The sequence below is a fragment of the Saccopteryx bilineata genome, chromosome 3 (assembly GCF_036850765.1).
Source record: "Saccopteryx bilineata isolate mSacBil1 chromosome 3, mSacBil1_pri_phased_curated, whole genome shotgun sequence".
NCBI classification, from domain to species: domain Eukaryota; kingdom Metazoa; phylum Chordata; class Mammalia; order Chiroptera; family Emballonuridae; genus Saccopteryx; species Saccopteryx bilineata.
Window position 1 is genome coordinate 309,579,606 of NC_089492.1, and position 16,094 is coordinate 309,595,699.

Below are 16,094 nucleotides of genomic sequence, written 5' to 3' on the forward strand. Positions count from 1 at the left end.
GATGAGAAGCATCAACTCCTAGTTGCGGCACCATAGTTGTTCATTGATTGCTTCTCAGATGTGCCTTGACTGAGGGGCTCAAGCCAAGCCAGCAACCATTGGGTCATGTCTATGATCTTACACTCAAGCCAGAGACCTCCAGGTTTTGAACCTGGGTCCTCAGTGTCCCAGGTCAATGCTCTATCCACTGTGCCATCACCTGGTCAGGTTCCAGTATTTTAGGTTTCTGCCTCTATCTTGCCCCATCATACTGGGACCATGGTGACATGATCCTGGTTCCCTCTCCTCCCTCATTCCACTCCAGCCGCATTGGCCTCCTCGGTCATCCTCACATACACCAGGCCCACTCCTACTTCAGGGCCTTTGCATGTGCTGTTCCCTCTACTGGGACCACTCTCACCTTGTTGATTGCTGGGTCCAGGCTGCTACTTTAATTTTTCATCCTCAGGAATGCCCTCAAACCCTACCAACACCCAGAGCCCCCTCTTCAAATGCCCTGCCCCCTCCTTCAGTCCACATTCCCCCAAACTCCTAGCATGTTTCTCTCCCAGTTGCAGCTCCCAATTCCTCCCTAAGGCTCCTGTTACCCCTCAGAGAGACACATAATTGAGGCCCCAGCACTAGATTTTATTGCCTCCCTCACAGAGGAGGTGTTCGGGGGTGATGCCTGTGGGCAAGCTCTGAGCTGAGGCTGGCAGGGGAGTGTTTCTGGTCTATCGTATGAGGCTCAGATTTGGAGCTGTGTGGTCGATGGAGGCTCTCGGAGGCTGAGCGTGGTGTTGGGGGCCATGGACTGAGCTGGGAGATTCTTCCAGTGAGAAATGGGTGGTCCCTCACTCCTCAGGTCTGTGAGAGACCCTGGAGTGGGGTGCAGTGGTGAGGGCAGAGAGGGCTGAGGTGTCTCAGGAAGAGATCTTGACCAAGTGGGTCCATAAGAGCCCAGGAACAGGGGACACCATGGGCTGTGTCTGCATCCTGCAGGGTCGAAGATGGAGGGAGCACCTGGCCATTGGGGCTCCTCCTCAGGTCGTCCTATGGGGCCACAAGGCTGTGGTGGGCGCGCTGAGGCTCAGAGCTCGTCGTGGTGACGTGTCAGGTCCTCGCCGTAATTGGTGGCCTGGCTGCCCACAAACATGTTCCAGTTGCCCAGGATCTCAGCCTTACTCAGACGTCCGTCCTGGATGGAAGGTCAGAAGTCAGCAAGGAACTCAGTACCCTGCATGTGAGACCCCTCTCTGAGCCTAAGTATGACCCTTCAGGTCTCTGTCTCCCTCTCTGGGTCCCTGTCCCCCTTTCTATGGGTCTGTCCTTCTCTCTCTCGGGTCTCCATCTCCCTCTCTGTGGGTTTTTTTTTTTTTTTTTCATTTTTCTGAAGCTGGAAACGGGGAGAGACAGTCAGACAGACTCCCGCATGTGCCCGACCGGGATCCACCCGGCACGCCCACCAGGGGGCGATGCTCTGCCCATCCTGGGCGTCGCCATATTGCAACCAGAGCCACTCTAGCGCCCAGAGCCACTCTAGCGCCTGAGGCAGAGGCCACAGAGCCATCCCCAGCGCCCGGGCCATCTTTGCTCCAATGGAGCCTTGGCTGCGGGAGGGGAAGAGAGAGACAGAGAGGAAAGCGCGGCGGAGGGGTGGAGAAGCAAATGGGCGCTTCTCCTGTGTGCCCTGGCCGGGAATCGAACCCAGGTCCTCCGCACGCTAAGCCGACGCTCTACCGCTGAGCCAACCGGCCAGGGCATCTCTCTGTGGGTCTTTATTGCCCTTTCTCTCTGGTTCACAGTCTCTCTTTCCTTGACTCTCTGTCCTTTTCTCAAGGTCTCTCTGTCCTTTTCTCCACCAAACAGGAACCCTGGCAGCTCCAGGCCACGTCCTCCCCCCCACGCTGGTCTGTGGGCCCCATCGGCACCTTGTCCGTGTCACTCTCATGTAGCAAGTGGTTGGCCTCCACCAGCGGTTGGTCCTGGGCAGGGGGCAGCACCCAGTGGCCAACCTCGCTGCCATCCAGCCGCCCGTCCTTGTTCAGGTCCCGGAAGTCCCGGAACTGCTCCCGCTCGGTCTGCACCCAGGTCGGCTCCTCCTCCCCAGGCTCCGCAGAGTACAGGTCCGCTGGGGTCAGGGTGAGAGGCAGCGGCTCAGGGCCCGTGCCCAGACCAGCGGAGCCAGCAGAGGCTCTCATCCTGGCTCTGACATTTTCTCATCAAGAGATCCCAGCCACTCCCTTCTCTCTCTGTAGCCTCACTTTCTGCTGTTTAAATGGGATTAATAACAACACTCGATTTACAGGTGATCATTATGCTATACATGAAATTGACTTGCTTGATCAGTTCATTGATCTACTGAATGAGCGATTTGATATCCAAATGAAATACTGTGTGCGTCATGTGGCTCAGTACCTGGCACACAGTGTGCACTCCGTAGGAAGAAAGGATGAGTGAACATGTTTCTGGGGAGGTGACAGGAGATATGATAAAGCTCACCTCACTCTAAGAACCTCCCTGAAGATTGCTGGAGCCTTTCTTTTTTCCAATTATTTGAAATGTCTACAAAACTCTTCACCCCAGGGGCTGCCGTGGAGAAACCCACAGATAGATTTCCTGTACATTACAACCTGACAAGCCTTTTACACCAGACACAAAGCCATGATAATTAGCACAGAACGTCTTCCTGCCCTGGCCAGAAAGCTCAGCTGGTTAGAGCATCAACCCCATACACCAAGGTTGTGGGTTTGTTTCCTGGTCAGGGCACATAAAATAATCAACCAATGAATGCATAAACGAGTGGAACAACAGCGTGACCAGGCAGTGGTGCAGTGGATAGAGCATTGGACTGGGACACAGAGGACCCAGGTTTGAAACCCCAAGGTCACCGGCTTGAGCGCGGGCTCACCAGCTTGAGCACTGGGTCGCTGGCTTGAGTGTGGAATCAGACATGACCCTATGGGTGCTGGCTTGAGTGTGGAATCAGACATGACCCTATGGGTGCTGGCTTGAGTGTGGAATCAGACATGACCCTATGGGTGCTGGCTTGAGTGTGGAATCAGACATGACCCTATGGGTGCTGGCTTGAAGCCCAAGCTCGCTGGCTTGAGCACAGGGTACTCGCTCTGCTGAAGCCCCCCAGTCAAGGCACATATGGAAAAGCAATCAATGAACAACCAAGAGGCCACAACGAACTGATGCTTCTCTTTTCCTTCTTGCCTGCCTGTCCCTACATGTCCCTTTCTCTGACTCTGTCTCTATCACACACACACAAAAAAGAGTGGAACAACAAATCAGTTTCTCTCTCTCCCTTCCTTTCTCTAAAAATCAATAAATAAAAAGCTTTTTAAGTCTTTTTTTAAAAATTGTATTTATTGATTTTAAAGAGAGAGTAAGGGGGAGAAAGAGAGAGACACTGTGCCACCCCAGGCCAGGCTGGAGCCCATACAGGGAACCCCACAACTCTCTCATCTCCCTGGACACCCACCCGCTCAGCCTGGGTTAGGACTCGCAGTGCCCCTCAGGACTCCTCATTAGTGCCCTTCCCCGCACCATCCAGCGGTGCAGAATTATATTTCTTTGGGGGATCCTGGGATTCTGCCCACATCTCTGTCCCTAGAGCCCTCTAGGGACCCCGCAGCCTGGGTGTTAGGGCAGAACCATGAGGTCTTCCTGCCTGGACGCAAGTCATGTTCACCTGACTAGCCAGTGACCTTAGCGAAGTGTTTTTCCTTCAGGGCCTCAGCTTCCTATCTGTAAGGTGGGGCAATAACCATCGCCCAGGGTGGATGTGGGGACTAGATGCACTTGTGAGCTATTAACCACAGTGCCCACAGACTGCGTCAGCTACTGTTGTGATTCAACTGCTGTGACGCTCCAGTTCTTTCTTTCTTTACTTTTTTTTTTTGAGAGGCAGGGAAAGAGAGAGACAGTAACATCAAGCTACTCCTCTGTGTGCCCTGACCGGGGATTGGACTGACAACCTCTGCACTCCAGGTTGATGCTCCAACTGAGCTATCTGGCCAGGGTTTGGTTCCTTCTTTCTTTCTTTTTTTTGGACACAGACAGAAAGAGAGTCAGAGCAAGGGACAGATAGGGACAGACAGACATGAAGGGAGAGAGATAAGAAGCATCAATTCTTCATTGCAGCTCCTTAGTTGTTCAGTGATTGCTTTCTCATATATGCCTTGACTGGAGGCTACCACACAGTGAGTGATCCCTTGCTCAAGCCAGCGACCTTTGGGCTCAAGCCAGCAACCCCTCGCTCAAGCTGGTGAGCCTATGCTCAAGCTGATGACCTCGGGGTTTTTTTTTTTTGTTTTGTTTTGTATTTTTCTGAAGCTGGAAACGGGAGAGACAGTCAGACAGACTCCTGCATGCACCCGACCGGGATCCACCCGGCACGCCCACCAGGGGCGATGCTCTGCCCACCAGGGGGCGATGCTCTGCCCTTCCGGGGCGTTGCTCTGCCGCGACCAGAGCCACTCTAGCGCCTGGGGCAGAGGCCAAGGAGCCATCCCCAGCGCCCGGGCCATCTTTGCTCCAATGGAGCCTTGGCTGCGGGAGGGGAAGAGAGAGACAGAGAGAGGAAGGAAGGGGGGGGGGTAGAGAAGCAAATGGGCGCTTCTCCTATGTGCCCTGGCTGGGAACCGAACCCGGGTCCCCCGCACGCCAGGCCGACACTCTACTGCTGAGCCAACCGGCCAGGGCCGACCTCAGGGTTTTGAACCTGGGTCCTCCATGTCCCAGTCAGATGCTCTATCCACTGTGCCACCACCTGGTCAGGTTCAAGTTCTTTCTTGACCAAAAAAAAAAAAATTGTGCTTAAAATACAATGTCTTACTTGGGCGGGACAGTGAACACACAATGCAGTGTATGTATAGATGTGTTATATACTTGTGTACCTGAAACCTGTATAATTTTGTTACCCAGTGTCACCCCAATAAATTAAACTAGAAAGAAATTATCGCCCTGCTTGAAAAAAAAGAAAAAGATCCTGCCTACAGGTTTGTTCCATAAAAACATTCTACAGAAAAATGTGTTCAATCTTTTAGCAATTCTATACCTAAAAGCTTTCCCCTTAACTAAATTCCTTGCCTACTGAGGGCAAGGACAGAGGCAGGGCTACAGTGATATTTGGAGGTGTCACAAGGGCTCCCCAATATTCTGAGTAACAAAGATGCTTACACTTTTCTATGTAAATACAGGTTCAAGACAAACTCCTTGACTTCCCATCACAAGCAGACACAGTCCTTGGGCCCTGATTTTGTAGAAACTCCAGACCCTCCCAGGAAATGACCTGGTGTGTGATGGTCTGTGCTATAACCTCAGTCACTACCAAGCTCATTAAATGCTTCTTGGTCCTCGCACACAGTAGGTGCTTGATATATGCTTTTTCAGTCTGGCATACTAAAGGTATTAGATTTCCTGGCCCCGGTCTATCGTAGGTGTTTTTTTGTGTGTGAGAGAGAGAGAAGGACAGATAAGGACAGACAGACAAAGGAGAGAAATGAGAAGCGGCAATTCTTTGTTGCAGCACCTTAGTTGTTCATTGACTGATTTTTCATATGTGCCTTGACCAGGGGGCTACAGCAGAGCGAGTGACCCCTTGCTCAGCTAGCGACCTTGGGCTCAAGCCAGCGACCTTTGAGCTCAAGCCAGTGACCATGGAGTCATGTCTATTATCGCACACTCAAGCCAGTGATCCCACACTCAAGCTGGTGAGCCCACTCTCGTGCCAACGACCTCAGGGTTTCAAACCTGGGTCCTCTGCATTCCAGGCCAATGCTCTATCCACTGTGCTACCACCTGGTCAAGCTATCATAGGTGTTTAATAAAAATTTGGTGGGGCCCTGGCCGGTTGGCTCAGCGGTAGAGCGTCGGCCTAGCCTGCGGAGGACCCGGGTTCGATTCCCGGCCAGGGCACACAGGAGAAGCGCCCACTTGCTTCTCCAGCCCTCTGCTGCGCTTTCCTCTCTGTCTCTCTCTTCCCCTCCCGCAGCCAAGGCTCCATTGGAGCAAAGATGGCCTGGGCGCTGGGCATGGCTCTGTGGCCTCTGCCTCAGGCGCTAGAGTGGCTCTGGTCGCAACATGGCGACGCCCAGGATGGGCAGAGCATCGCCCCCTGGTGGGCAGAGCGTCACCCCTGGAGGGCGTGCCAGGTGGATCCCGGTCGGGCACATGCGGGAGTCTGTCTGACTGTCTCTCCCTGTTTCCAGCTTCAGAAAAAAAAGAAAAGAAAAGAAAAAAAATTTGGTGGGCCTGGTATACAGTGGGTGATGAATAAATGCTTTGGGGACCTGGTACATAGTAGGTGCTCAATAAATATTTGGTAGATGCATAAACTTTTTTTTTTAATTCATTTTAGAGAGGAGAGAGAGAGAGAGGGAAAGAGACAGAGAGAGAGAGGAGAGAGAGACAGGGGGGAGGAGCTGGAAGCATTAAATCCATATGTGCCTTGACCAGGCAAGCCCAGGGTTTCGAACTGGCGACCTCAGCATTTCCAGGTCAACGCTTTATCCACTGCACCACCACAGGTCAGGCCAGATGCATAAACTTTAGCAGTGCCCCTGCCTCCACTTCGGAGGGCTTTTGCTCTTTACGGTGATAATGCATTGGATTGCCACCCAGACTCGGGTGGGGGCAGACTTCCTCAGAGAGGAATTCAGGTGCTACTCACCAATGTACTCGTCTACTTGAATGTAGCCATCTTTGTTCCTGTCCAGGTCCTCCAGGGTTTCCTGAGGAGAAAAAGGTTTTGGGGTTGGCTCCCAAGGGGGAACAGACCCCCAGGGGCAGGATATTAGGTTCTCTTAGGGGGTTTCATTCTGGAGTGGGTGTGAGGCCAGGCATTAAAGCAGTCTCAACAAGGTATAACTCTCCCCAGAGACATGCGGGGAATTTGGGGGCTTTCTGGGGTGCTATAATGATGCAGGCCCTATCTGCACTTAATGGGTGAGCCCAGAAAACCAGGAGAGCTGTCCCATATCCCTAACAACTTTCTCATGCCCCAGGGCAGAAGCTTCTTTTCCTTTAACAGGCAGAGCCAGGGCCATAATCCAGTTTGTTTAAACATTCTAATACTTGGCCCTGGCCGGTTGGCTCAGTGGTAGAGCGTTGGCCTGGCGTGTAGCAGTCCCGGGTTCGATTCCTGGCCAGGGCACACAGAAGAGGCGCCCATCTGCTTCTCCACCCTCCCCCTCTCCTTCCTCTCTGTCTCTCTCTTCCCCTCCTGCAGCCAAGGCTCCATTGGAGCAAAGTTGGTCCGGGTGCTGAGGATGGCTCTGTGGCCTCTGCCTCAGGCGCTAGAATGGCTCTGGTTGCAACAGAGCAATGCCCTGGATGGGTAGAGCATTGCCCCCGGTGGGCATGCCGGGTGGATCCTGGTCAGGCGCATGTGGGAGTTTGTCTGACTGCCTCCCTGTTTCCAACTTCAGAAAAATACAAAAAATAAAAAATAAATAAAATAAAAAAATATATAAAAATTCTAATACTTAGTGGACCATGTTGACACACCCTCGATACCAGAGGCAGATTAAGGTCAGTTGAGGCCCCAGGCACAGAAGAAAATATTGGGCCCCTTAAAAAAAAAAAGAGAGACAGGGAACATAAAAGTACATGTTAACCATATTTTTAAATAAATAAAAAATATTACGTACTATTCATGTTAAAATTGCACATATGAAACCAAACTTGGTGTCATTAGAAAAAAGTGTAAAGTTGGGGTTTTGCAGAGCCCTTCAGAAGTCGGGGCCCAGGGTGCGCCCGCCATTAAATCCGCCTCCACTTGACACCTCTGCTTTTCCCTTCACTTCTTGAGCAAACTGTTTCTGTTCCCCACCTCCGCATTCAAACTCACTCCCTGTAAGGTGATGCAGGCACCTGACACTCCACTATGTCTTCTAGCAAAGTCAAGCTAAAATTCAGAATTCTCAATTACATTTGATTTTCAAATGAACAACAAATAATTCTTTAGTATAAGTCTGTCCTGCACAATATTTGGGACATACTTAAAGTACAGGATGCTGAGTTACTTCGGTTCCAGATATATAATATTTTAGTAATAATATGTCCCAAATACTGCGTGGTATACACTTACACTAAAAAAACTTGCTCTGACCAGGTGGCTCAGTTGGTCAGTGTCATCTGGATATGACAAAGTTATGGGTTCGATCCCCAGTGAGGGCACATACAGGAGCCAATCAATGAATGCATATATAAGTGGAACAACAAATAGATGTTTCTCTCTCTCAAATCAATAAATTTAAAATATGATTTGTTGCTCATATTAGTTGCTATTATAAATGCAAATGTAATTAAATGTCCTAAGTTATTTGCTGGATCTAATAACTCTACAACACTTACATATTGAAATTTCTGTTATTTATTATAAGTGACTTCCTTTAGTGTTTCCTATAGTACTGTTGAGGCTCAGAGTCATGTTTTGAAATCTTGCATGTGGGAAGGTTGCTCACTGTCCGCGAACATGCGCGATGGCAGCAGAGTTGAGACCAGAGCTCAGCAAACATTTCCATGAAAGGCCAATGAGTAAACATGGTCAGTTTTGCCTGCTGTATAGTCTCTGGTGAACTGACTCAACTTTGCAATTGTAGCATATATAACAAATGGGTGTGGCTGTGTGACAATAAAGCTTTATTTGCAAAAACAATCTGTGAGCTGGCTCTGGCCACAGGTTCTAGTTTGCTGACCCCTGGTTGAGACCATGGGGATTCCATCGTCTAGGTACAAATCCAGGCTGTGCCACTTCTCATCTGGGTGATCTTAGGAAAGTCACTTTGTGCCAAGGTCTCCTTATCTGTAAAACGAAGATGATAGGCCACCACCATAGGGTTGCCATGACAGTTAAATTGAGGTGATCCCCTGGCCGGTTTGCTCAGTAAATAGGATCTGCCTGGGATGTGGACATCCTAGGTTCAATCACCAGTCAGGGCACACATGAGAAGTGACCATCTGCTTCTCCCCCACACACACACTCCCCTTTCTCTCTCTCTTCCCCTCTCACAGCCAGTGGCTTGATTGGTTTGAGTGTTGGCCCCAGGAGCTGAGGATAACTGGGCTGATTCCAGCATCAGCCTCAAATGGGGGTTGCCAGGTAGATCTCAGGGCGCATGCAGGAGTCTGTTTCTCTATCTCCCCTCCTCTTACTAAAATAAATAAATAAATAAATAAATAAATAAATAAATAAATTGAGGTGAAGCAGGTAAAGGAGTTAGAAGGGTACCTGGCACATAAGACATGCTCAGTCAGGGTTTGTTAAATAATCTTAACTCAGGAGAAGAGAAAGGTGTTACACATTATCTGCTTTTAAAGAGGGATGTTGGGCCTTATAGGATAGGAAGTATAAGCGGTTTGAGGAACCTAGGTTAATGACATCTCTCCTCTCTGACCTCCTTTGATCCAGCAAGTCCTATCCTGTAGCTGTACTGACATGTTATAAAATGATGTAATGAGCATTTACCCCAGGCCAGTTTTACAGTATTACATGTATGAACTCAGCTAGTCCCTACAACCACCCTTCTGGTGTCCTCCACGGGATCATTATCAGTACCCTGATTTTACAGGTAAGGAAATTCATGTCAAAAGAGGTTGAATAACTTGCCCAAGGTCACACAGCCAGGAAGAAGCAGGGCTGGAAATTGAACCCAGGCCTTCTGGCCTTAGAGCCCTTGATCCTAACAGCATTGCCCTAGACACAAGAAAGGGGTTAGCCGTGGAGACAGGACTGTGGGAGACAGGGTAGGGACACGCAAGGAAAGAAGATTGTTCACCTTTTTTGCATCTTTTGGGTGTTTAACCACATCAATATGTTACCTATTTGAAAAATACATATAATTACATTTTTTAAAGTAATTTTAGAAGAGTCAGGCATAGTAGAAGTACATATAAATCCTTCCACTAATAGTGGCTCTGGTGGGCACAGGGTGGATGGAAGATGTCACCCTCCATTGATTGGCATTTGTGGCCCAGGTTTCCTGGTAACATGCCAGAAGACCAGGTGACTGGAATCCCAAGGTAAGCACTGGAAGGGTGGCCCTCACTCACGGCAACCACAATGTCGCGCATGTGAGGAAATTCCTCTGGGTGCAAGAAGGCCGTCAGCTCCTCCCGAGTGGCCATCGAGTCCCCATCCTGGTCAGCCACCCGGAAACGCCGCTCATCTCGAGCCAGCATCTTCTTGTAGGTCTCTGCATCTTCCACATCGTGAAATTCTTCACCTAGGAAAGGAGGGAGCTCGGTGAGATGTGCTTTCATGGAGGTAACACCAGGCACATTGAAAAGAAAGACAAAAGGATCTAACTTGGGGGGTCAGGGAAGGAAGAACCTTTACTGAATTAATGATACATAACATATATTCTTATTTGCATACATTTGCTACATTGTAGTAAGAGTTTATTATAGGCTAAGCTCTTTACCTACAATATTGCATTTAACCCACACAAAAAGCAAGTAGAGTTTTTTTGTTCATTCTCATTTTATGAAAAAAACCCTGACTCCGCCTGACCTGTGGTGGCGCAGTGGATAAAGAGTCGACCTGGAAATGCTGAGGTCGCCGGTTCGAAACCCTGGGCTTGCCTGGTCAAGGCACATATGGGAGTTGATGCTTCCAGCTCCTCCCCCCTCCCCTCTCTCTCTGTCTCTCCCTCTCCTTTCTAAAATGAATAAAAAAAAAAAAAAAAAATTAAAAAAAACCCTGACTCCCAGAAAGGAAATATCTCGCCCAAGATCATACAGCCTGGAATGATGGACTTGGAATTAACACTGGCCATTGGGCCCCCACGTCATGCTCTGATGCAGTAGATTATACTGCCTCAGGTTGCTGGACAGAGAGTAGGGGAAAGGCATTTTCGACAGAGGGAACAGTATGTGCAGAGTGTAGAGGTTTGAAGAATGTGGTGAGTTCAGGAAAATGGCAAATCCATTTGGTCAGGGCAGAAAATGCAGAAAAACAAAGTCAGAGGGGTGGGCCAGATGGAGTTGAGGAGCTGGGACTCTCTACAGGGGGCCCAGGGGAGTCATGGGGAGTCTGTGAGCAGCAGAGGGTCAGGGTAAGCTCTGGGTATGAAAAGACACCTCTGGGGATATATGAGGGACAGGCAGGGGTGAGGGTACAGGAAGGACAGAATAAGAGCTGTGGGTGCCTAAGGCTGGGGCATGGGGACTAGGAGGAGAGAACCCAGGGAGTCAGCGGGCAAGGTAAATGGCTTTGGAGTTCTCAGGATGAGAGGTCAGGGGCATGGAAAGTACATATCTCCTGTCAAGGATCTGAAATCCCCTGATCCTAGGGTTATAGAGGTTGTGGATGCTGGAACGAGAAGTCAGTAATCAGGGATTGGTGATTTCAGGGTGATCGGGGTCTTAAAAGTGGGTAGACCCTGGTCAAGGACCAGAGGGTAGAGGTCAAGGGATTCTGGCTAATGGGTTAAACTTTAGCCGCTAAAGGTTCTCAGGATGAGGGATCAAAACGGTCAGGGTCACGGTGTGTGTGAGGAGTAGGGTCAAGGTCTCGCTGCATACCAGGCGCGTAGTAGCCATAGGTGGCGTTGCGCAGCTCCTCCCAACCCACACGCCCGTCGCGGTCCGTGTCGTACGTGTCCCAGGCCGCGCTCACCGAGTCCCGTATGTGCCGTTGCTGTGTGTGTGCGATCCACGCGCGGAGCTCGGCCAGCGACACCCAGCCGTCCCCGTCCCCAGCACGGTCCATGCGGTCAACGATGCGCCTGCCAGCGGGGGCAGAACACAAGTAAGTCTGGGGGCGGCCCCCTCCGCCCAAGCCCCGCCCCCTCACTTAGAGCCCCGCCCCCTCGAGGCACATCAGGGCTAAACTGCTCTCCAAAAGCTGCCCACAAACTGGGGGAGGCACATGTCAATCCTAAGACCGCGCCTATGTAGGCTCCGCCCTCTCAACCCCCGGGCCTATGGCTGGGGCTGCGGCCCACCACATGCCCAGATGAGGGAAGAACCTAACAACCCAGAACCACATTCTCCGCACTGGCCTCGCCCCTAGACCCTGCACGTGCTCCATCTCTAGGGGAAGTCCGAGTTGCAACGAGGGCTAGGGGTAGGGTTGTCACAGTGCACCCCTGGCCCTCAGGACTCCTGTCCCAAGACTACCTCTGAACTACAACTGCCAAGGCCACAGACCTCTCGCCGTCTCAGGTCCCGTCCCATATCCTCTCCTCTCCCCCGACTGCCAGTTTTAGGACCCTCCCTTTTAATCCCACTTTCTGCTCTGCCCCTCCCTGGATGTGCCGCTCAACTTTAGGCCCCTCTCCCTCCACTCTTGCCCCACGCCCTGTCCCCTATCTTTTCCAGCCGTTATCAGACACTGACCTAGGACCATCTGCAACCCCGCAGGCTTGGCTTCCGCCAGCGCCCCCCCCCCCCCATGTCAAACCCTAGTAGGCCCGAAGTCACACTCCTCTCAGGTCTCACCTGTAGGCCCCCAGGCCCCTTCCCATTACCCTGGCCACCCCCGTCACCGGTTTGGGTCCTTGCCAAACCGCTAATGGACCACTCAAAAAGCCTTTTTTGTAACTGTTCCTAAGCCCCTCCGACCCAGTTGCCAGGATTGAATCTGAGTAGGCCCAGCTGCCCCCTCCCGACCCAGGCACTCGGCTGGGATTGGCCCTCGGTTTCCAGGACTCACAGGTCCTACCCTGAGGTTTTAGCCAGATAGTCTAAGTTCAAATTCTGCAGCCTCCTCTTACTGATTGTGTGACTATGGGCAGGTCACTTAACGTCTCTGTGCCTCAGTTCTCCACTCTGTAAAATGGGGATAAATATGTAGTAGAACAATAGGCAATAAATATATTAGTTAATGCTTGTAAAGCCCTTTGAACAGTGCCTGGCATTGCAGTAAGTGCTATGCCAAATGTGTTAGCCTCTCATTGCTTTTCCTCCCTTATCCCTCCTTCACCCAACCCCATTTATGCACACTCTCCCAGCCAGAGACTTGGCACCATGGTTATCTCCAACCTGGTCTAGGCACCATCGTCCCTAGTAGTCCACCTGGACTACTGCCGTTGCTTCCTCAATGGGCTCCCTGTTTCTCGCTCTATATAGTTTGTTCCCCAAATGGCAACCAAAAAGATTCTGTTAAGACCTGAGTCAGCTCACATCCTCATCCTTCCTCTAAAACCTTCACATGGCTCTTATCTTACTCAGAGAAAAGCTTAAATCAGGGGTCCCCAAACTTTTTACACAGGGGGCCAGTTCACTGTCCCTCAGACCATTGGAGGTCCGGACTATAAAAAAAAAACTATGAACAAATCCCTATGCACACTGCAGATATCTTATTTTAAAGTAAAAAAAAACAAAATGGGCCTGACCTGTGGTGGCGCAGTGGATAAAGCGTCGACCTGGAAATGCTGAGGTTGCCGGTTCAAAACCCTGGGCTTGCCTGGTCAAGGCACATATGGGAGTTGATGCTTCCAGCTCCTCCCCCCCTTCTCTCTCTCCTCTCTAAAATGAATAAATTAAAAGTAGCTAGACTAATTAGAGCATTGCGAGCATCAGTCCCAGAAGGGATTGATTGCCCCAGACGGGACTGATTGCAGGGTGGCTTGCTTATGGGACTCTCTCTGTTTCCCTCCTCTCACTTAAAAAAATAAAAATAAAAAATTTATTTAAAAAAAAAACAAAAAAAACAAAAAACAAAATGGGAACAAATATAACATTTAAAATAAAGAACAAGTAAATTTAAATCAACAAACTGACCAGTATTTCTTTTTTTTTTTCTTACAGAGACAGTCAGAGAGAGAGATAGATAGGGACAGATAGACAGGAACGGAGAGAGAGGAGAAGCATCAATCATCAGTTTTTCATTGCGACACGTTAGTTGTTCATTGATTGCTTTCTCATATGTGCCTTGACCGTAGGGCTACAGCAGACGGAGTAACCCCTTGCTCAAACCAGTGACCTTGGGTCCAAGCTGGTGAGCCTTGCTCAAACCAGATGAACCCGCGCTCAAGCTGGCAACCTCGGAGTCTTGAACCTGGGTCCTCGGCATCCCAGTCTGATGCTTTATCCACTGTGCCACTGCCTGGTGAGGCTGACCAGTATTTCAATGGGAACTATGCTCCTCTCACTGACCACCAACGAAAGAGGTGCCCCTTCTGAAGTGCGGGGCCGGATAAATGGCCTCAGGGGGCCGCATGTGGCCCGCGGGCCATAGTTTGGGGACCCTTGGCTTAAATCTTCACTGTGGACCCTGGCCAGTCAGCTCAGTATATAGAGCATCGGCCCGGTGTATGAACATCCCAGTTTGATTCCTGGTCAAGGCACACAAGAGAAGTGAGTATCTGCTTCTCTCCGACCCTCTCTCCCCTTTCTCTCTTGCAGCCAGTGGCTCGATTGGTTTGAGCATCGGCCCTGGGTTGGTCCCAGAGTCAGCCTCAGATGCTAAAAATAGCTTGACTGATTTGAACATTGGCCCCAGATGGGGATTGCCAAATGGATCCTGGCCCAGGGCACATGTGAGAGTCTATCTCCCCTTCTCTCACCTAAAAAAGAAAAAAAACCTTCACTATGGCCCAAAGCCCTGCACAATCACTTTGTTCTTTCTGTGCCAACATTTCCCTTCCCCTTTGCTCACTGGGCTCCAGGCACAGCAGCCTCACTATTCCTTGCTTACTTTACTCCTGTCTCAGGGCCTTTGCATTTACATTTCCCTCTGCCTGGAATGCTACTCCCATATGGCCCAAATAAAACTTTCTCAATTAGGCCTCCCCTGACCTCCCTGTTTTAAATTACAACCTTGAATCTTCCAGACCCCATCTGTCTCCTACCCCAGACGAGCTTGGCTTTCCTCTGGGCTGAGTTGATCGAATTCCTTGGCCACTTCTCGTCCCAGGAAAGCCTCGTGGTCGTACTGGAAGTTCCCGTGGGCGTCATCATGAGGGGCCTCGCTCAGGGGAGCATGCTGGTGCACCCTTCCCTGGCCATGAGGGCCAGTCTCAGGGGAGGGCTTCCCCTGGGCCCTGTGCCTGAACAGCAAGAGCAGCAGCAGAAGTGATGGTTGCCACATCATCAATCCCTGAGGAGTGGCGGAGGCTAGAAGTCAGGGGTCACAGGGAAAAAGAGAAAGATCGGACAGAAGACTGGGGGGATGGGAGACCTAGAGATGGTAGTTGGCCTCAAAGTTTTAGGCTTTGGGCTGGGGTGAAAGAGGAGGTCTGGGTTCTCGGAGGTAAAAACCAGCTTTGGGGGCTGAATCTTCTGAGGGAGTCCCAAAGGGGTCCCAGAGCCACAAGTGGAGGAATTCAAGTGGGAGACGTGGCGTACTTCCCACGTAAAGTGTGGGTCAGGGTCGTAGATAAAAGAGAAAAATCATGCAAGCTTCTGGGCGTCCTTTTCACCCTGGACTCTAACCTCTACCAGAGAGGATCTGAAAAGTCTTCCTTGGGCCGGCCCCCCGCCCTCGTCCCCGTTTACCAGGTTATCCAACCTCACTGCGTTCTTCAGGCTCCACTTCGAGTTCTCCAAAAAAGATGCCCAGTTTGGCTGCTCTCCAGCCAGGCCCCGCCCCCAGACCAATAAGTTCAGGAGGACCCCCCCAAGGGGCGGAGCCGAAGAGAGTTCAGGCGGCAGCGGACGCCCCTCGCCACGTCCACAAAGGAAAGGAAGACCCACGAGGTTCCGCCTCTCCCCTTCCTAGGGCAGGCGAGGTGGGCGACGCCGAAGTGACGCGGCCGAGGCAAACTACAACTCCCGGGAAGCTTCGGGGCGCCGTGCCCAACAACTTCCAGTTGTTGTAACTCTAAAGCTCCATGGGAGATTTACTTTTATCTTTCCCTTTGTCAGCATAGTTTGAAAAAGAAGGGAACCCAGGGGCCAGAGGAGCAATCCTCTTGCCTGTAGAGGGAACAGGTTTGCCGCTCCACCAGTCCTGTCAAGACTCTAGCCAAGAACTCCTCAAAATGCTTTGCACAGTATAGGAATTCAGTAAATATTTCTGAAATTTATAAATGAAAAATATATGACTTGGTATATAAAATTGGCAGATTCCGCCATGGCAATGTGTTAGCCTCAGGAAAGATTTAAAGCCCAGGGCTTCAAATTCCCCCCCACCCATTCCCTTACTTCCCCCACTG

At 50.8% G+C, this 16,094-nt stretch overlaps 1 protein-coding gene across 4 annotated transcripts; it reads right to left on the minus strand.

Moving 5' to 3' along the window:
* Positions 1–606: 606 nt before the first annotated feature.
* Positions 607–15,576, minus strand: RCN3 (reticulocalbin 3). Of its 4 annotated transcripts, none has more exons than XM_066271544.1 (7): positions 15,449–15,576; positions 14,790–15,037; positions 11,518–11,720; positions 10,045–10,217; positions 6,662–6,722; positions 1,911–2,110; positions 607–1,177 (listed from the first exon to the last, which is right to left on the minus strand). In XM_066271544.1, exons 2-7 carry the CDS (start codon positions 15,029–15,031, stop codon positions 1,070–1,072), a joined length of 987 nt encoding a protein of 328 aa, XP_066127641.1. In that variant the 5' UTR covers positions 15,032–15,037; positions 15,449–15,576; the 3' UTR covers positions 607–1,069. The 4 variants fall into 4 exon arrangements, with proteins under 4 accessions (XP_066127641.1, XP_066127640.1, XP_066127639.1 ...); XM_066271543.1 differs by having other exon boundaries at positions 14,790–15,054; positions 15,449–15,564; XM_066271542.1 differs by having other exon boundaries at positions 14,790–15,054; positions 15,436–15,543.
* Between the last annotated feature and the right edge of the window lie 518 nt (positions 15,577–16,094).

What these genes read in the sequence shown, in the direction of transcription:
- RCN3 (XM_066271544.1), bottom strand. Translation starts at nt 15,031, where the DNA reads ATGATGTGGCAACCATCACTTCTGCTGCTGCTCTTGCTGTTCAGGCAC. An exon ending in GAAAGCCAAGCTCGTCTGGG is followed by an intron (nt 11,721 to 14,789) that starts GTAGGAGACAGA and finishes CCCCGCTGGCAG; the next exon opens with GCGCATCGTTGACCGCATGG. An exon ending in CTATGGCTACTACGCGCCTG is followed by an intron (nt 10,218 to 11,517) that starts GTATGCAGCGAG and finishes CTCCTTTCCTAG; the next exon opens with GTGAAGAATTTCACGATGTG.